At 46.0% G+C, this 21,659-nt stretch overlaps 1 protein-coding gene across 1 annotated transcript; it reads right to left on the minus strand.

Moving 5' to 3' along the window:
• Positions 1-3,886: 3,886 nt before the first annotated feature.
• Positions 3,887-11,045, minus strand: RPS14 (ribosomal protein S14). The gene is made up of 5 exons (XM_025923551.2): positions 10,891-11,045; positions 8,238-8,388; positions 7,476-7,637; positions 5,034-5,110; positions 3,887-4,008 (listed from the first exon to the last, which is right to left on the minus strand). Exons 2-5 carry the CDS (start codon positions 8,384-8,386, stop codon positions 3,941-3,943), a joined length of 456 nt encoding a protein of 151 aa, XP_025779336.1. The 5' UTR covers positions 8,387-8,388; positions 10,891-11,045; the 3' UTR covers positions 3,887-3,940.
• Positions 11,046-21,659: the final 10,614 nt, after the last annotated feature.

Here is a 21,659-nt window from a genome sequence, read left to right on the forward strand (position 1 = left end):
CATCACCCAGGTCCGTGAAGATGAAGTGGAAGTCTAGTGCTCTACCTCAAGCAGAATGTGAAGGAAGCCAAGCAGGAATTGGAGTTCCAGTCTCATTGGACTTTTGTATTTCTTCAGGTTTATTTTGTAGTTCAGAAATTCTTCCTTCTGTTGGCTCTAATCTGCCATTGAACCCATCCACTGAGTATTTAATTTCAATAACTGTATGTATTTTTCTTTGGTTCCTTTTCGAAGACATCTGATTATATCATGCCTACTTTTTTATTCCATTATTTAAGCATTTCATATGTATTTTATTTTTTTAAATATATTTTAATGTTTGTTTATTTTTGAGAGAGACAGAGACAGAATGCGAGTGGGTTAGGGGCAGAAAGAGAGGGAGACACAGAATCAGAAACAGGCTCCAGGCTGTCGACACAGAGCCCAACACAGGGCTCGAAGTCACAAGGCTTGAGATCATGACCTGAGCCAAAGTCGGATGCTCAACCATCTGAGCCACCCAAGTGCCCCTGTAGTTATTTTTTTATTTCAGAGAGAAGAGTGTGAGCTGGGGAGAGGGGCAGAGGGAGATAATCTTAAACAGACTCCACAATCAGTGCAGAGCCTGATGGGAGGATCAATCCCACCACCCCAGGATTATGACCTGAGCCGATATCAAGAGTCGGAATGCACAACCAACTGAACCAACCACCCAAGTGCCCTGTTAGGTAGTTTTACATTTTGATAATTTTAATATGAACTCTTTGGGGGTATATAAATCTTTTGTTTCTGTTTGGGGTGCTTATTTTCATGTGTTGGTATCTTTTTTGGGAGTGGAGGGAGCAGGAGTCATATTTGGTTGAACCTAATCTGCAAGAAACCACTGGGCTTCAATTGTGCTTCTGTCCAGAGGAGCTTTTGCTTTTTATCAAGAGCCCTGACACAGTCCTACTTAGGACTTATTAGCCCAGAAATCTGAGGATTTCTGGCTTATTGTGAAGGTCAAGCTCAGCTCCCTCACCGTGGGGCCGAGGATAGGGAGAGGGGCAGAGCCTAAACTTAACTTCCTGGCACTGACTTGGTATTTGCCTTAAGAGCTACCCCAACTTTCTTTGCTGACAGCTATTCCCCAATCCATTTCAACTTGATGAACTTTTCTTTCGTTTCTTGAATGCCCCTGGGGATTTCTTTTTTAAAATTTTTAAAAATTATTTTAAGTAGGTTCCACACCCAGTGTGGAGCCCAACGCAGGGCTTGAGCTCATGACCCTGAGATCCAAGTCGAGGTGACATGGAGAGTTGGCCACTTAACCCACTGAGCCACCCAGGTGCTCCTCCTTTATTTCTTTGAAGTCCAGGGATGCATGTTTAATTTATCAAGGATCTAGAAATAGAAATGCTTTTTTAAACTATCTAGTTTGCAGAATCTATGTAGTCTACAGTAGGGGAAAGCCCATTCACCTATTCAGTGATTCATTCGACAAGCCATTATGGAGCCCATACTTATCCAAAAGCTGGGGCTGAGGGCTGGGCGGGAGGCACTGGACAAGACCCACTTTACCTTCTCAGAGCTCACACATTAGTGGGGAAAATAGGCTAGAATGCAGGGGGACGGTGGTGGCACATGGGAAGTGGGGGGTGCAGTGGGAATTCAATAGGGAAGCGCCTTGAGGGGCAACCAGGAAAGTAACTCTGAGAGAGGGATGAAGAACAGCTTCTAACAGATGAGAAGACAGTGAGGTGACATGGGGGAGAGTAGATGCTGAAGAAGCCAAGCTGGGAGGGGATGTGAGCAGAAGACCGAAGGCACAGAGAATTGGAAAAGCAAAAGGACTAGGTTTGGCTTGGGCAGAGTGAGAGCGTCAAGTATGGGCAGGACCAGGTAACAAAGCATGTGGTCTAGGGCTAGGCATGGAGGCTTCTTTAGTAGACTTACAAAAGCTTAGGTCAGAGAAAGAAGCCAGGAGGGCAGGAGGGACCATTTCTCGGGGCCTGGCTGGGGCTGCAGCTGCAGCCCATGACATCAGGCTCACCTGCCAAGGCTGTGCTCCCGTGGTTCGTGGTCTCAGGCGGGCAACAGCTCCTCCAGTCCTGCCTTGCATGTCTGTGGCCGACAGACTGCTGTTTCAACCTAAGCTGTGCAAACTGGCTCTCCTTGCAAACAAAACCCTGAGGAACAGCTTTCAAAGACCTGGCTGACTGCATCTCTGGTTACCAGGAAACAACAGTACAAGTTGCAAAGTCCCATCACAGGAAATAAAAAGAATGCTCTAGCAACCGCCAGCATTTTTCCACCAGGATTCCAGCCAGCTGTCATTCAGGCTCCTTGGCATAAGAACTGAACAAGCTTAAGAATAGTGGTAGCTTCTTCAGAGCCAGGCACTGTGCTAAACACTTGAATCTTACTTAATTCTTATGATACCCTAAGAGGCAGCCATTATCACAGGAAGTTTCACTAAATGGTCAAGCGGTTAAGTAATTTGCCTAAAGTTAGTCTGAAGCTGGGAACTAGGTATTTTCGTCCAGGCATGTTCACTTCTTGAGGGTCTGTACACATCCTGCCTTAGCAATCAGGCTGCCGGTAAGGAAGTACCGTTTTTTTCCCCCCTAACACTTTTAACTTTGGAATAATTTTAGATTTACCAGAAAGTTGCAAGGATCGTATGACTTTTCTACATACCACTCATCCAATTTTTCCCCTAATGTTAACATCTTACATCACCACAAAATATTTGTCAAAATTAAGAAATTAATTGAACTTCAGGCCTTACTCGTATTTTACCAGTTTTCACGCTAACGTCCTTTCCGGTTCAGGATCCAATGGTGCATTAGTTAGGTCTAATCTCCTTTGGTCTTCTATCCTTGTTTTTCATCACTTTTGACTCAAGCACTGGCATTCTGCAGAATGTCCTCTAATTGGGTTACAGGTTTCTTAAGAGTATCAGAGTTCTCTCATCATCTTGCATCTAGAGTATTGTTGACCATTGAACAGCATAGGTTTGAACTGCGTGGACAATTCACGTGGATTTTTTTCAATAAATACGCATAAAACTGTCTTCTCTCTTCCTTATAATGTTCTTAGTAACATTTTCTTCTCTCTAGCTTAATTAGCCACCCAACAGTGGAGCAGTTACCATCACAGGGCCCTATGCTAATCTCTTGCAGAACACTCTGTACCATCTGGTACCACTGGGTCCTCGGAGGTGGATGCAAGCTTCCGGAGAGCAAAAACTTTTTTAATCACTGATGAAAATAGGGCTTGGTGTGTATTTGTGGGGTGACCGAATCTCTATGTACTTTATGTACTGATGTGGAACAATCTCCAAGATCTGCCAAGTGAGAAAAAGCAAGACGCAGCAGAGTGCACTACCAATTTTGCACAGAAGGTGTGGGGGGCGAGTAGACACCCACGTATGTTTATATATGGCTCAAGTCTGGAAGGCTCCTCTTCTGCTCAGACTACACTTGGCTCAACAGTTTTCACTCTGCCCTGGCTCTTTAAGAATTGGTCCATTTTTGGAACCAACATCTGCTTTTCAAAACAAGGTCTCTAAGGTCTTGGTCTGCTTTAGATGATGGAGGCAACAATGCCACAACCAGCAGAGTGGAAAACACCCAACTGCACACAGGTACCTCGCCTCTCCTTAGGCTCCTCCTCCCAGGAAGTCACTTCACAGAACACAGGCTCATCCTGTCAAGTGTCAGGGGCCCAACCAGTATCTTCTGTGTTCCTGTTTGGCAAGTCATCCGTATCCCCTGCAGTAATATATCTGTTAAAGGCCTCCTGCTTTATCCTGCACCTGTGATCCCCAGAAGTCTTATGCCCTGGTCAAATGGAGCCAGGAGGAGAGAACCAAGTATCCCTGAAGGGTGGCCTCTACACGAAGGAGAGAAGACTGGAGTCGAAATAGCTTACACAAAGGCAATTTATTAACAGAAAACATTAATTTGAGGAATCCTGTTCACAGACGGCGACCACGGCGACCCCCCTTCCTGCGGGTGCTATCGGACGGGATGGGGGTGACATCCTCTGTGGGGAGGAAGAGAAAATATCATTGCCTAGAGACGGATGGGAAGGAGTCCGGGCCTCCCTAGACCAGTGGCCTAACACACCAACAGTGAGTGGATCCTGCTGCTCCCCACATAAACCCTTCATACATAACACACGGATGTGGACTGCCCCATCTGCTGCTTCCTCAAATTTTCCAATGTAGTCTGAACTCATTTTTCTGAAGGGAACACTGAGGCTCAGAAAAGGCATACAACTTACATACGAGGTCAGAAGCAGGCGAGAAATCACGTTTCTGACATCCAGCCCACTGACTCTCTAGTGAAAAGATTCTCCTACTAAACAGGGCAACCTAACACTATCTTCTTTCCAGTCAGTAAAAGGTTGAAAATATGCTGAAAAAAATAAAACCTTAAGAGGAAAAGGTTGGACCACCAGATCGAGGGATCAGTACATGATGCAACCATGTGCACAGAAACAGGAAAAGGCTAACACCTTCTCAGGAGCTAGAAAGATCAGGAGATCACAGGCGTGAGGAGGGCAGGCACTACACAGATATAGGGGATTTGCTGTGATTCTCCACTGCAGGAGTTGCCACTCCCTGTATTCAGTTTTCATGGTCACAATGACTAGTGTACTCTTAATACTTAGTAGGCAAGGACCAAGGATACAGATGGTCCTACAATTCAGGAGACAGACTACACAAAATGCCAACTCCCTTAAGAGACACTATAAAAGGATAGACAATTCATCTCCTATCAGTTCCACCAGCCACTGTCCCAAACCCTATACACCAGGCAGTGTGCGGCACTGGGGTGAAGAAATCAAACTGCACTGTCCAATGTAAAAGAGAAGGTCGACATTTACAACAGGTGATAGGGGTGTTCAGGGAGAAATTCTGTCACATGGTGCCTCTTGCAGCCCCCATTAACAACCCTAATTGCCAACAGTCCCCAGACCAAGCACTGCATCCACTGGGTACATCACAAGCTTTCTGGGGTTAATACTTCAAAGTAAATCCAAACGCTAGCTAGAGGGACACTTACCAATCCGCCCAATCTTCATTCCTGAGCGGGCAAGGGCTCTGAGGGCTGACTGGGCCCCAGGTCCAGGGGTCTTGGTTCTAGGAAATGAGAATCTATGTTAAGAAAAGCTTTGGGGCGCCTGGGTGGCGCAGTCGATTAAGCGTCCGACTTCAGCCAGGTCACGATCTCGCGGTCCGTGAGTTCGAGCCCCACGTCGGGCTCTGGGCTGATGGCTCAGAGCCTGGAGCCTGTTTCCGATTCTGTGTCTCCCTCTCTCTCTGCCCCTTCCCTGTTCATGCTCTGTCTCTCTCTGTCCCAAAAATAAATAAACGTTGGAAAAAAAAAAAAAATTAAAAAAAAAAAAAAAAAAAAAAAAAAGAAAAGCTTTGTCGAACTCAGTAGGGGTTCTTTCTGAGATTCCACAACCCTCTAGCTAAGGAATCGGCAACTTTCCTTAAAGGGCCAAACTGTGGAGAGCCCAATGTGGAACTCAATGAACCTGAGATCAAGACTTGAGCTGAAATCGGGGCGCCTGGGTGGCTCAGTCGGTTAAGCGGCCGACTTTGGCTCAGGTCATGATCTCGCGCTCCGTGAGTTCAAGCCCCGCGTCGGGCTCAGAGCCTGAAGCCTGTTTCAGATTCTATGTCTCCCTCTCTCTGACCCTCCCCTGTTCATGCTCTGTCTCTGTCTCAAAAATAAATAAAACGTTAAAAAAAAAATGTTTTTAAAAGACTTGAGCTGAAATCAGAGATGGACACTTATCGACTGAACCATCCAGGCACCCCCAAACAATAAATACTGAAGGTTTAGTGGGCCACTTATGATTTTTGTTGCATACTTTCTGACCCCTGGGTCATAGTTTGTGCTCTGCCCTGCCTGCAGCCCATTTAAAGCACTGTCCCTTTTTGCCACAGGCTATAATTCTTTTTTGGTGACCTGTTCATTTCCAACTGCTCCACCCGCCCCAAACGAAGACCCTAACATCTTTTCAGTGGACCACTTCATCTGGTCTGCTGTCCACACAGCAGCCATTGTTTTTTTGTTTTGACACAAGCACTATGCCCAATGTGGGGCTTGAACTCATGACCCTGAGATTAAGAGTTGCATGCTCTACTGGTGGAGCCAGTCAGATGTGCCAACACAGCAGTCATCTTTAAAAATGTCCAATCTTGGGGTGCCTGGGTGGCTTTGTCGTTTTAAGTGTACAACTTCAGCTCAGGTCATGATCCCATGGTCTGTGAATTCGCACCCTGCTTCGGGCTCTGTGCTGACAGCTCAGAGCCCGGAGCCTGCTTCAGATTGTGTCTCCCCCTCTCTCTGCCCCTCCCTCACCACGCTCTGTCTCTCTCAGAGAGGGAAAAAAAAAAAAAAAAAAGTCCAATCTCAGGGCACCTGGGTGGCTCAGTTGGTTAAGTGCCCAACTCCTGATTTTGGCTTAGGTCATGATCTCATGGTTCATGGGGTGCTAACAGCACAGAGCCTGCCTGGGATGTTCTCTGTCCCTCCCTGGCTAGTACTCTTGCTGTCTCTCAAAATAAATAAACTTTAAAAATGCCCAATCTCATCAGGTCATTACTATTAAAAAGTTCTTTTACTCCCCCCACCTTTGGCTGAAGTCCAGCTCTTTACTGCTTCTTTAAGACCCAGCAGGAACTTGCTCCTGCCTAGCTCTCTGATCACAATTCACAACACTCTTCCCACAGATGTGCCAACTCCATTCCCACTCGAGACTTTTCCACTGCAGCTGTATCTTGCTGAATACTTTCTCCCTGTCCTTCTTTCACTGGTCCACTTCCTGGCACATTTAGGTCTTAGTTGAAATTACACCTTGTCACTAACTCCCATTCCTGACACCATACCTTTACTTCCTAGCACTTGCCACAAATGGGAAGCACAGGCGCCCCTGCTTAGGTTGTTTAAAGTCAGACTCTCCTGGGGCGCCTGGGTGGCGCAGTCGGTTAAGCGTCCGACTTCAGCCAGGTCACGATCTCGTGGTCTGTGAGTTCGAGCCCCGCGTCGGGCTCTGGGCTGATGGCTCAGAGCCTGGAGCCTGTTTCTGATTCTGTGTCTCCCTCTCTCTCTGCCCCTCCCCCGTTCACGCTGTCTCTCTCTGTCCCCAAAATAAATAAACGTGGAAAAAAAAAATAAATAATAAAAAAAAAAAAAATAAAGTCAGACTCTCCTACCGGCCTAGGTGCCTCTATACAGGAGACGAGAGGTGATAGCTACTCTTTTCCATCATTCTTTTCTAGTACCCCAAACACAATACCTGGTATGCAGTGAGTGCTCAACAAACAAAGTTGGGGAGGAGGGAGCAGAAGCGGCGGTGCAGCAACCAACTACTCAATATGAACACACTTAAGATGTCTTGTGCAAAGTCACAAGAGAAAAACCAAGCCTCAAATCCAGGTGCTTTGGCATCCATGCCCAGAGACCTCACCTCCCGGCCCCCGACTCATGTACCTATTTCCTCCTGTGGCCCGGAGTTTGATGTGGAGAGCGGTGATGCCCAGCTCCTTGCACCTCTGGGCTACATCCTGGGCAGCCAACATGGCAGCGTAGGGAGAGGACTCATCTCGGTCAGCCTTCACCTTCATCCCACCAGTCACACGGCAGATGGTTTCCCTAGAACAAAAGCTCACGGTCATTCCGCTCACGCAACAAGGATTCTAAGTACTTAGCACATCCTAACGAGTGCCACAGTTCGGGTATGGCAGAAGATGAAGGTCAACTCGAATATGCATCTTTTCTAACAAGACGGCCATGGGTTCTGCCTTGATGGGGTTCAAAGACCCAAATGAATGGGACGCTGTATTAACAATATAAATTTACTTTTACATTTAATCCTCTCAATTGCTCCATGACATAGACGTTAACCTCACCGTATATATTATGAGAAAACCAAATCTTAGAATTTGAGTGACTCTTGCTAATGGTGGCCAGAACCTGTACGTAGAGCTGACTTCCAGTCCACCACTGCTCCTACTAAGTACCAACAGATTGAGGATTCACAGATCACCACACTTTAAGGACACAAGGGCAGGGAACGTCTTTCTTGTAACTCAAATGCCTGGGAAATCACGGTATTTGTGACTAAACGCGTTTCCTTATCTGAACTTTTTAATTCTTTCAAGAGAACCCCTTAAACTGCCACCCGATTCCAGGAGAATTTCTTCCCCCAGACCCTTGCCAGTTTGGTCTGTACCTCTTCACCCAGATACTCACTTGCCAGAAAGATCGGTGACATGGACAAAAGTGTCATTGAAGGATGCAAAGATGTGGCACACGCCAAACACATTTTCTCCTTCAGCTACCTGAGGTCCAAGGCTGATGACCTGTTCTTCTTTCTTTTCTTTCCCCTTCCGAGGTGCCATTTCTGAAAGGAAGTAAAAAAAAAACCCCGAAGTTAGCAATGGACAAGAGGTTTCCACAACCTTTTCCTGGCTATTAAAGGAAATCTCCAAGTTTTGCTCCTCTGTGTCTCTTTCCCTCCACCCTGGGAATCTGTGCAATCTCATCTCTGCCTAAACTCACTTCTCTCTGCACTTAGGAGAGTTCAACTGGTGGCTAAAGAAGCAAAGTACCTTGAGATAACCTTTCCCCTGAATTTACTTAAAGCACAGATCATAGCACTGGCTAAGCAGCCCAGAGTTCTAGCAGCAAGACCACAAGTATCCCTCCAATTTTTACCAAGTCGGCCTCAAAACCACGAAAAACACTGGCTTAGATCCCTAGAGACCTCCAAGTTCAACTGACAGCTCTGCAAACCCGGGTAATCAATTCTTCCTGGGCCTTAAAGCCCACAATATATATCCTGAGAAATTTTTAAAAATTTGTTTAGCGACACAACAAGTCAGTTGCAGAGCAGTGATGAGAACCAGGTTAAGGGATTCCTAGTCTACACTCCACAACACTTCCAATACCAGGAGGGCTTCTGGTCTCCTGGACCCCAAGTATCATTTACTGGTCAGGCTCAAAGACTTTAAAGACTGCATTCAAAAAGATTAGTAGAAGGCCAAGACCAATGACCTACCCATGAATTAGTGACAGCTGAAGACCCTTTACGGAAGACACCTGCTGCCTGAACTCTGCACTAACTCCTATGCTTAGAATTCAAGGGTCCCTCACCCACATAGTTCCCTAGTTTCATCTCCTACTATATCCTGTACCAGATCCCTCCAAAAAGCCAGTTCAAGGACTATCTCCCATCCTCTGACAATTCATCTCCTGCTATCCTTCCACTACTGATTAAAACCAAATGCTTTTTTTTTTAATTTTAATGTTTTAAACATTTCTAAATGCTTATTTTTAAAAGACAGAGACAAAGCATGAGTACAGGAGGAGCAGAGAAGGGGGGAACGGGACACACACAGAATCCGAAGCAGGCTCCCCCCTCCGAGCTGTCAGCACAGAGCCAGACGTGGGGCTCAAACTCACGACCACGAGATCAATGACCTGAGCCGAAGTTGGACGCTTAAGCAGCTGAGCCACCCAAGTGCTCAGAACCAAATTCTTAAACTTTTACTAGAATCGAGCATTAAAGGCAATAAAACATATCCTTTTGGAAGGCTAATGGAAAAGCCCCATCCCAAAGACTCAGTGAAGTCAAGTAACTCTAATCTGACATAGCATGTAATGGAAGTGCAATTATTCCATCAAAGGAGGAAAAGCAAGTATGGGTAAGTGGAAGGCAAAGAGAGGACTACTTTCCGCCCAAAGCACCTCCTGACACTCAATCCGAACAATTCCCTAACACTTCCAGAAGACACTAGAAATCAGAAGGGCTCAGATGACTTAGGCTGCACCCTTTCGAATGAAGACAAATTTGGCCTTGCCTTGGTTCATAAAGACAGTGGCAAAACCAGGCTTAAAAATCAAGTGCCCCGACTCCCAGTCCAGCACTTTCTACCCTGTTCCAAGATGCTTTTATTCCATGAAGGACCACCATTCCAGACCTGAGAAAGTCCATGTCTCTTGCATTCCTGGATCTCCCCAGTGCCTTCCTTATACAAGGTATGGGGAGTGACCACAGTAAGCACATGTGTAGGCCTCAGATGTACAAAGTAACTGTTCCTACGCTCAAATTACATCCAATGGAGTAAGAATTTTAAGGAAGGGGCCAAGAGTGCTCACAGGAAAAGTTTTAAGTTCTGCCTGAAGCCCAGAAAGACCAGCAGATCAGATTCATCAGGAAGCATGAATACGAATTCCTAAAGTGGCCACCCCACAAATGCCGCCCTGAGGTGGTGATGAGACGGGTCCTTGCAGAATATATAAACGCATGAAAGGTGCTCAACCAACACTGACGTACATCCTTCTCTACCTTTAATTTCTGGCTTTGTAAGGCGCGCCCAGTACTTGCGACGTGCCAGACCTAGCCATCAACCGGGTTCAGGGAGCACCCAACACAAGGCCGTTTTTTCTGATTCCGTCCCTGAATCCCCACCACAACCCCCACGGAATCCGGACGACAGTTAATCCTACTTCCCAAACAAGGAAACAAACTACAGATTAGGAGCCCGGCCTACGACCGCTCAAGAAGCTGGAGGAGTAGAGAGAAGCCACATAGGACTAGGGTCCCGGGTCCTTCCCAAACATGCTGTGCGGCCCCTTAAATGGAACGGTGGTGGCAGCGCGGAGCGAGGGCCTTCAGGACTGCAGCCACACTCAACCCCCTCCCCTTCACAAGCTCCTCCTTGAGACAAGACCGCCGCTTCCGAGACCAGGCGCGAACCTGAGTCTGGGGTCGGCCGGCCGCGCCCCTCTCGCCTGGCACCTCACTCGGCTTCCGCGGAAACACCCCAGCCCAGCGCCCCGAACCCCGATGGGTCCCCCTGCCTCAGGATGCCACTCGATTAAACCCGCTGAAGCCTTCTACCTGCGCGTCTTCGCTAGACTCCGCCACCGGAAAGAGAGGGCGAGAGAGGGCGGGGCGACGGGTCACGTTCGCGCTCCCGGAAGTGTACGTCTGAGGTCATGGAGCGAAGCCGGTGGCCCGTTTCTAAGGAGTTGAAGACTCGCCCTCGGGAAAGGCGGTTTACTTAAAAGAGCAATAAAGGAGGCAAGGGGCAGGGTGTCGCTGCGAGCGGGTCTGCCTCTGAGACTGCACGAAGCAGCTACATCTGCTGAGCGAGGCGGGCCCTTGTGCGAAGATGGTGGCGGCCGCACCTAGACGGACTTCTTCCATCCTGACCCCGGGCCTAGTCGGCCCGGAGGCGGCAGCGCCTCTCGTGGCGCGGAGGGCAATAACAGCAATTGCCTGCTTTCATCACAGACTGGACGGCTGGCTATGTCCTGAACAAAATAAGGATAAATTATTCAATATTTATTATATACTAGCTTGGGCTGAGCGATTTATATGCATTGCTTCATTTAATCCTCACAAAAGTATCAAATAGATAACTTTTTATTTCTCTTTTACGGATAAAGAATATTAACCAAGATTACACATTTGTGGCTGATTTGGATTTCTGACTTCAAAGACTGTATGTTTGATAGCTACTTCCATGTATCCCTCTAATAGTGAAGGACCTTGAAGGGTTGGGAGGTGTATAGATGGAGATGTGGGGAAGGGCAAAGAAATAGGTCGTGTGTGTGTGTGTGTGTGTGGCCCATGTAATAGACTACATATATTGCATATATATGAAATTTTTGAACAAAATTAGCGATTATACAGGGTAACATATAGCCCTTTCTTCACTAGAGTTGGTGCCACTGAACAGCTTTAACTCAGTTTAGCAAAGACCTCCTTTTTAAAAAAGTTTCCCCTTTACAAAAGCAATTAATTACAGAATACCTATAAAAGAGAAACATATAAACATTCTCAAAGGAGAGTACAAGGAAGACAAAAGAGAAAAAAACCAGTGACAGTCTTACCCACCACAATTAACACCTTGGTGTACGTCCTTTCCAAACATGATCTATGCAAATATGTACAGAAGCACTTCCTTTTTTTTTTTTAATATGAAATTTATTGTCAAATTGGTTTCCATACAACACCCAGGAGGCACTTCATTTTTTTTAAAGAAAAGAGAATAACCTTGCAATATTTTTTCCCAATGGCTAAAAAAAATCTGTGCTCATAAACAATCCACATGATAAAGTGTATAGAAAAAAGTAAAAATCATTTCTAAATTCTTTCTTCTTTTTTTTTTAAATTAATGCATGCTCATTTGGAAGTCACTTGAATGTAAAAAGAAAAACAAGTATCCATCCGAAAACAAACACTGTTCACAACTTTAAATACGTATGCATGTAATACATATACATACCCACGTGTATATATATATATTACCTTTATTTTGCTTTTGGCATTATGCTATAGGATGTTGCTATATAGTTTTTAACTTTTGATTTTGAAATAATTGCAGATTCACCGGAAATCACAAAAAACACGTAGGGAGAGTTCCCATGTACTCTTCACCCAGTTTCCCGTAGTGGTAACATCTTGCGTAACTATAAAACACAATCACAGGAAACAAGCGATTGCGATGTATGCATAGAGTGCTATATAATTGTATCACGCACGTACACCTGTGTAGCTACCCTCACAATTACCACACAGAACTGTTCCATTACCACAAAACCTACTTGTGCTGCCTTTTCAGAGTCCCATCCACCTCTCTGCCCCTCCATCTCTACCACCACCCCTAATCTCTGGAAACCATTGATCTATTTTTCAGCTCCAGAATTTCATTATTTCAAGAAAGTTATATAAATGGAATCACAAGTATGTGACCTTCTGAGATTTTTTTTTTTTTACCTAGCATAATTCTCTTGAGACACATCCATGTTGTTACATATATCAATAGATTCATTCATTTTTACCTTTTTTTAAAAAAAAAATTTTAACGTTTATTTATTTTTGAGACAGAGAGAGACAGAGCATGAACGGGGGAGGGTCAGAGAGAGGGAGACACAGAATCCGAAATAGGCTCCAGGCTCTGAGCTGTAAGCACAGAGCCCGACACGGGGCTCGAACTCACAGACCGCGAGATCGTGACCTGAGCGGAAGTCAGCCGCTTAACCGACTGAGCCACCCAGGCGCCCCGATTCATTCATTTTTAATTGCTTAGTAGTATTCCATGTATAGATTTACCACATTATTTTATTTTATTAACTTGTTTTATTTTTTGTTTTTTTAAGGACCTCCTGAGTTAACAGAGGCATTTGTTTTTTTTTTTTTAATTTATTTTTGGGACAGAGAGAGAGAGAGAGAGAGCATGAACGGGGGAGGGGCAGAGAGAGAGGGAGACACAGAATCAGAAACAGGCTCCAGGCTCTGAGCCATCAGCCCAGAGCCTGACGCGGGGCTCGAACTCACGGACCGCGAGATCGTGACCTGGCTGAAGTCGGACGCTTAACCGACTGCGCCACCCAGGCGCCCCTATTTTTTGTTTTTTTAAATTTACATCCAAATTAGCATATGGTGCAACAATGATTTCAGGAGTAGATTCCTTAGTGCCCCTTACCCATTTAGACCATCCCCACTCCAACCCCTCCAGTAACCCTCAGTTTGTTCTCCATATTTATGAGTCTCTTCTGTTTTTATATTATTTTTGTTTCCCTTCCCTTAAGTTCATCTGTTTGTCTCTTAAAGTCCTCATATGAGTGAAGTCATATGATTTTTGTCTTTCTCTGACTGACTAATTTCACTTAGCATAATACCCTCCAGTTCCATCCACATGGTTGCAAATGGCAAGATTTCATTCTTTTTGATTGCCGAGTAATACTCCATTGTGTGTGTGTATATATATACCACATTTTCTTTATCCATTCATCCATCGAGGGACATTTGAGCTCTTTCCATACTTTGGCTATTGTTGCGAGTGCTGCTATAAACTTGGGGGTGCATGTGTCCCTTCGAAACAGCACACCTGTATCCCTTGGATAAATGCCTCGTAGTGCAATTGCTGGGTTGTAGGGTAGTTCTCTTTTTAGTTTTTTGACGAACCTCCATACTGTTTTCCAGAGTGGCTGCACCAGCTTGCATTCCTACCAACAATGCAAAATAGATCCTCTTTCTCCTCATCCTCGCCAACATCTGTCGTTGCCTGAGTTGTTAATGTTAGCCATTCTGACAGGTGTAAGGTGGTATCTCATTGTTGTTTTGCTTTGTATTTCCCTGATGATGAGTGATGTTGAGCATTTTTTCAAGTGTCGGTTGGCCATCCGGCTGTCTTCTTTGGAGAAGTGTCTATTCATGTCTTTTGCCCATTTGTTCACCGGATTATTTATCTTTTGGGTGTTGAGTTTGATAAGTTCTTTATAGATTTTGGATACTAACCCTTTATCTGATATGTCATTTGCAAATACCTTCTCCCATTCTGTCAGTTGCCTTTTAGTTTTGCTGATTGTTTCCTTCGCTGTGCAGAAGCTTTTTCTTTTGATGAGGTCCCAGCGTTCATTTTTGCTTTTGTTTCCCTTGCCTCCAGAGACGTGTTGAGTAGGAAGTTGCTGCGGCCAAGATCAAAGAGGTTTTTGCCTGCTTTCTTCTCGAGGATTTTGATGGCTTCCTGTCTGATATTTAGGTCTTTCATCCATTTTGAGTTTATTTTTGTGTATGGTGTAAGAAAGTGGTGCAGGTTCATTCTTCTGCATGTCGCTGTCCAGTTTTCCCAGCACCACTTGCTGAAGAGGCTGTCTTTATTCTTTTGGATATTTTTTCCTGCTTTGTCAAAAATTAGTTGGCCATACGTTTGTGGGTCGATTTCGGGTTCTCTATTCTGTTCCATTGATCTGAGTGTCTGTTCTTGTGCCAGTACCATACTGTCTTGATGATTACAGTTTTGTAGTATAGCTTAAAGTCTGGGGTTGTGATGCCTCCTGCTTTGGTTTTCTTTTTCAAGATCGCTTTGGCTATTCTGGGTCTTTTCTGGTTCCATACAAATTTTAGGATTATTTGTTCTAACTCTGTGGAGAATGCTGGTCTAAATTCTTTCTTCTAGTGATACCACCATTGTCAAATTATCATTATTGAATTGGAGCATAATTCCAGAAATAACTGTCTATATCTATATTTTTATCATAAAACACACCGTCTTAGGTAAATGAAATCATATTCTGTATGCCATTTGGTAACCTTTTTTTCCCTCAACATTGTGGACATCTTCCCATAACTATAGCAGAGAACTACAACATTTTTTTTACAAATACTTAACATTTTATTTGTTATTTTGAATATTAAGTGCATTCACAAGAATAAAGAGACTATAAACAGATATGAAAAAGTGTGCAAAAAAAAAAAAAAAAAAAGATTTCCTCTCATCTCTGCCCCGGCAACCCTATCCTCTTCCTTGCAAGCAACCAGGAATAGCTGTATCTTTTTTAATTAAGAAAAAAAATTTTTTTACATTTATTTATTTTTGAGAGAGAGGGAGAGAAAGAGAGAGCACAAGTCAGGGAGGGGCAGAGAGAGAGAGAGACACAGAATCCAAAGCAGGCTCCAGGCTCTGAGCTGTCAGCACAGAGCACATCATGGGGCTCAAACTCACAAACCGTGAGATCATGACCTGAGCTGAAGTTGGACGCTTAACTGACTGAACCACCCAGGTGCCCCTATTTTTTTTTAATTTTATTTAATGTTTATTTTTGAGGGAGAGAGAGAGAGAGACAGAGTGCGAGCAGAGGAGGGGCAAAGAGAAAGGGAGACACAGAATCCAAAGCAGGCTCCAGGCTCCGAGCTATCAGCACAGAGCCGGATGTTGGACTCAAACTCGCAAACTGTGAGATCACGACATGAGACAAAGTTGGACGCCCAACTGTCTGAACCATCCAGGTGTCCCATAGCTGTATTGTATCATTTTTAACTACTACCTGATATTCCTTTGTATAGCCAAACCATTATTTAACCAGTTCTCTGTTGGTGGGGACAAAATTTGTAAATGTAAACAAAACTGTCAAGAACATACTTGTGCCTTTCTTTCCTCAGGGTAGATTGCCAGAAGTCAAAAGGAATATATATTTGAAATTTTGATACATGTTGCTAAATTGCCCTCCAGAAAGTTCATGTCAATTTCTACTTCTGCTTAACTGAGAAACTATGTCTCTTAGTATTGTATTTCTTCCATGGTTGGTACAGTGAGATGTCTCTTTATGGATTGTTTTGAGCATTTGCATATTTTCTGTGAATTGTCTGTTGATAGTCCTGAAAAGGGAAGGCTTTTTATTCTCAAGTAGTAAATTCCTCATTAGAAGAGGTATGATAGCAGAGACTGGAGAATTGTGGAGTGAGCTGTTGCTTTGGATAAGAGTTGTACTAAACAGACCTTGGTGAGGGAAACATCATGAAGGGAGAATGGTTTAATCTTACGGCTGAAGGCAGTCCATACAGTTACTTCACAACTTATTTTTTTTAGGGGCACCTGGCTGGCTCCGTTGGTAGAGCATGTGACTTTTGATCTCAGGTTCATGACTTCAAGCCCCAGTTGGGCATAGAGCTTACTTTTAAAAAATAACACAAAACAAATACTTGTTTTTTTTTTTTTAAAGAAGAACCTATTTCTTTTACAGGGAAGTCTTATCTTCATATCAAATCATCAAAGCCACCGCTTTCAAACTCCACTTTGATTATTTAATCAACATATGTATTGTTTCTACAAAGAGTTGTTAGTTGTGGGCAAAAATTGTAACCTTTCTTGGCTTTAGTTTTCTATCTGTAAAATGGGATAATAACGGTATTTAAAAATGTATTTTGAAGCGTATGTCTTCATTGGGTACTTGCTCTGTGCCAACCTCTGAGATATAAGAATACTGACATTTAAGCTAAGACTTAAAGGGGTGCCTGGGTGGCTCAGTCAGTTGAGCGTCTGACTTCGGCTCAGGTCATGATCTCACGGTTTGTGAGTTCAAGCCCCGTGTCGGGCTCTGTGCTGACAGCTTGGAGCCTAGAGCCTGCTAGGAGGGATTCTGTGTCTCCCTCTCTCTCTCTCTGCCCCTCCCTGCTCATGCTTTGTCTCTCAAAAATAAATAAACATTTTTAAAAATGTTTTTATTTTTATTTTTTGAAGGAGAGAGAGAGACAGAGCATGAGCAGGGGAGGAGCAGAGAGAGGGAGACACAGAATTCGAAGCAGGCTCCAGGCTCTAAGCTGTCAGCACAGAGCCCGATGCGGGGCTCGAACCCACAAACCGTGAGATCATGACCTGAGCCAAAGCCGTACGCTTAACTGACTGAGCCACCCAGGCGCCCCCAAAATAAATAAACATTAAAAAAAATTTTTTTAAAAAGACTTATTGGGCACTTAGTATGTGTCTTGCACTGTTCTAGATGCTTGGGGTACACTTGTGACCAAAGCAGACAACGATCCCTACCTTCTTGGGGTTTATATTCTGGCAGCAAGGGCAGGCATAATATCTAAATAAATTCTCTATGATGTTACAAGGTGATCAGTTACCACGGAAAGAAGAAAAAGCTGAGTAAGGTAAAGGATATTGCAGGGGTGGGGGGGTTCTCACGAAAGGGGTGGGGCACATAGCAGATTCAAATCGAGAGGGCAAGGTAGCCTTGTTGAGAGATTTGAGCAGAGGGGGGGAGGCAGGAAAAGGAGCAAGTGTTGCCAGTATCTAAGGGAAGATTACAGCAGGCAGAGGGAACAGCATGTGCAAAGGCCGCAGGTGAAGCGCCCATGGCATAGTCCAGGAACAGTAAGGCCAGTGTAGCCACAGTGCAGTGATGAGATGCAGTGATGGGAGGTAATGGATGGTATGGGCACATCATATAGGCCTTCAGGTCATTGCACGGACGTTGGTTTTTATCCTGTAAGGAGCCATCAGAGGGTTTTGAGCAGAGGAGGCACAGAATCTGACTAATTTTTTTTTTAAAGTTTATTTATTTAGAGAGAAAGAGAGAACACGAGGTGGGGAGGGGCAGAGAGAGAGGGAGAGAGAGAATCCCAAGCAGGCTCCATGGTGTCAGCATGGAGCCTGATGTGGGGCTCGATCCCACAAACCGTGAGATCGTGACCTGAGCCAAAATCAAGAGTCAGACACTTAACTGACTGACTGAGCCAGCCGGGTGCCCCCTGACTTAGGTTTTAATAGGACCCATGAGGATGCTCTGTGGAGAATAGACTCTCGGTCGGTGTAGGGGTGGGGGTGAGAGGTAACATAGAAGGAGGGGTTCCAGTTTAGAGGGGAAAGATACTGGTAGCTGAGACCCAGGTGGCGTCCGTGGGGGCAGAAAGAAGTGATTAAAATTCCATTATATTTCTGAAGTAGATCCAACAGGATTTCTTGATAGCTTAGACAGGAGACATAAGAGAAAGAGAATTATCAAAAATGATTCCGGGGCGCCTGGGTGGCTCAGTCGGTTAAGTGTCCGACCTCGGCTCAGATCATGATCTCACGGTTCATGAGTTCAAGCCCCACATCGGGCTCTGTGCTGACAGCTCGGAGCCTGGAACCTGCTTCAGATTCTGTGTCTCCCTCTCTCTCTGCCCCTCCCCCACTCACACTCTGTCTCTGCCTCTCAAAAATAAACAAACATTGCAAAAAAATTTTTAAAAATGATTCCAACATTTATGGCAGAAGAAACTGGAAGGATGGAGTGGTCATCAGCTAGGACGGGGAAGGCCGAGGGAGGAGTTGGTTTTTAGGGGAAGACGAGACGTTCAACCTTAGGCCTGAGTCTGAGGTGTTTACTGCAATCCAAGTGGAGATGCCAAGGAAGTTTTGGGGATGGATGAGTCTGGAATTGAAGAGCGGCGTCGTCAGCATCTAGATGGTATTTGAAATCATGAGACTGTTGATGACCACCGAGGGGCTGAGTGCAGATAGAGAAGGGGAGTTCAGGGACTGGGCATCAGAGCATGGGGATAAGAGAAAGAGACAGCCAAGGAAAAAGAAGCAGGGAACAGGAAGATGGGAGGAAAACCGAGAGGGAGGGCGTGTCTGAGACGCCCAGCGAAGAAAGGGAATCAAGGAGAAGGGAGTGGGCAGCCGAGAGGTATCTACCTCGGTGAGGCCGAGAATGTGCATAGATGCCGCAACACGGAGGGCACTGGGCACCTCCACAAGAGCAGTTTCAGCATGCACGTGTATCAGGGGAACGTGCGAACGGAGTAGATGTAAGGAAGGAATGAAGGTAACGTGTGCAAAAGGCAGAGGATGCGAGAATGAGGAAACGGGATCAAGAGGTTCTTTTGGGCTTTCTTTTTTAAGGTTGCACCCACAACAGATATTTGTACACTGATGGGGGTGAAAATTTGAGGAAGGAGCTGCATCCTTGAGCATGTGAGATCTGATGGGCTTTAGTGCCCGCAGGGATTAATTGGCTTTGGGTAGGAGCATGGGTGGTGCATCTGTGCAAATGAGGGAGAAGAAAGGTGCTGCAGGGAGCAGAGCACGTGTGGGGGGTGGGAGCTTGAGAACAGTCTCATTGGGGGAGTGGCATGAGGCTGGGGGTGGGCAGAGCGATATGGAAGGTTGGAGGTGATAGAAGACTTGAAATGATCACCGAGGTCCAGGGCAGTAGAGGATGATTCCCAGGCAGCATTAAGGGCCCCCTTGAGGTTGGTGGTTGATATCTTTTTCCAGTCACGTCCAGCTGCACGGATGCAGGCATGGAATAAACAGTGCGTTTGGAATAAACGAGAACTTGAGAGACCAGCGGGAGAAGGAGGGTGAGTGCACAGAACAGTGACCATGACTGAGCATGACATTGAAGCTGGATGACTGGGGCCATGAGAATGTCAAGGGGCTAAGAGACACCCTAAAGGCTGTGGGGGCAACAGGTCAGAGGTCCCAGTGGGGCCAGGGACAGCTGAAGTCAGTTACCAGCCGATACTTTGGGCTGGCGATCAGGGGCCCAGGGGCATGAGACTGAGATGTTGGTTCAAAGAGGAGTTGCGGGCAGTGGTAAGACCATGGGAGTGAGTGGTCCAGATGGGCCGGGGAAGGAGCTCCTTGGAGTGAGTGGATCCAGGGTGATGGCAGCATCCTCTGTGTGAAAACTGAGACGACCAAGAACTAAAACAGGGATAGCCTGATTGAGAATGAAACTGAGTCCAGAGTAAAGAAGTCCTTGAGGATGGCAGGATGTGCCCCAGGGGTTGGTAGATGTCTGCACTGAGGGAGTAATGCTCCCTGGCTACACGTGGGCGGTGACAGGATTCAAAACTGGCGTCCTTTAGGGAGGAGGGAAGGAGAATGGCCTGGAAATAAGGAGTAGGAGAACAGCATGCTCACATCCTGCAGTTCCTACCCCCTTCTCTCACTTCTATAGCAGGGAGGCCACGGGGGGCCTGCAGGGAAATGCAGCGTCTTCAGGGGAGGGCCAGGTTTCCTAGGACGAGACGGGAATATCCAGAGAAGAAACTGAAAGAAGAAATCTCATTGCTGATGGTCTGGAATTCCTGAAGGGAGCAGAAGGCTTTGAGGAGCTGAAAGGGAATTGAAGTTGGGGATGGGGGGCACCGAGGAGGGGCTGCCAGGGCCCCACAGGGACCAGAGAGCAGAGACAAGGGAGGCCCTGGGTGTGGGGTGGGCAGATAAAGGCCCCAGAGACTAGTGACTGAACATTGCCGCTGCTTGTTGGACAGCAACAGCAATGACACCACCTACATTAATGATTTACAGCATGCCAGACCCTCTACTAAGCGAGGTGCATGTATCATCCCATTGAATCCTTTCAATCACCCTGTGAGGTAGAAATGTTTTGTTCCCCTCATTTTACAACGAAGGAAACAAGCAAGCGATCAAGAGCCATCAGTGGTGGTGTGGGAACCTGAGCCCACACAATAGGACTCCAGAGCCCGGATATTTTATTTATTTTTATTAGAAAGAGAGAGCATGCACGAGCCTGAGAGAGGGGCAAAGCGAGAAAGAGAGAGAGAGAGAGAGAGAGAGAGAGAGAGAGAGAGAGAATCCCAAGCAGGCCCCATGCTCAGCATTCAGCTCAAAGCATGCCACGGGGCTTGATCTCACAACTCTGGGATCATGACCTGAGCTGAAATCAAGAGTTGGACGTTCAACCGGCTGAGTCACTCCAAATCGCTCCAGGCGCTCCAAAGAACCCAGCTATTTTAAATCTCAGATCCAGGTGTTTTCTAAATATCTGTTGAGTAGGTAAACGAAGAGCAGGGCATTGGCCTGAGAAACCCAAACCCAGCCCTTTGCTGGGCGCTCAAGCCCAGCCTGGAATGCCCCATACTTCCTATGCTTAGCAACTGTTCATACTTTAATTTCCTCATGGATTCCATCCTCTGCTCCCCTGGGAGGCTAGTTTTGCAAAAGGGAGCAAGGGAAGGGTGGGAATAAGAAGCTGTGGCCCAGACAGGAAGAGATAGTTCACCACAGACCCACAGCCTCCTAGCCCCGTGGGCACCAGGCCTTGGAGGTGGGGCCCAGCCCAAAGCAGTACCTGTGTCCTTCCTGGGAACTCTCAGTTTCTATCCTCCATCGGCTGTGACCTGCCTGCTTCTGATGCTCACAGGACTCACCCTCAGTCTGAATGCATGGGCGCTGGATCCTCTCAGCACTTACCATGCGGAAGGAAGCATTACAGAGCTTTTGTCAAGGTCTTTGTTGAAGGAGGAATACAGGCAAAAATCATGGAGTATGTGGAGCAGGGCACGTGGGGTGTCCGTGGGGGCTACAGAGGGCAGGTTCAGCTTGGTCAGGGGCCTCTGGGCAGGTGCCACTCAAGTAG

Source organism: Puma concolor, chromosome A1, assembly GCF_028749965.1.
Source record: "Puma concolor isolate L17-30 chromosome A1, mPumCon1.1.hap2, whole genome shotgun sequence".
In the NCBI taxonomy this organism is placed as follows: Eukaryota; Metazoa; Chordata; class Mammalia; order Carnivora; family Felidae; genus Puma; species Puma concolor.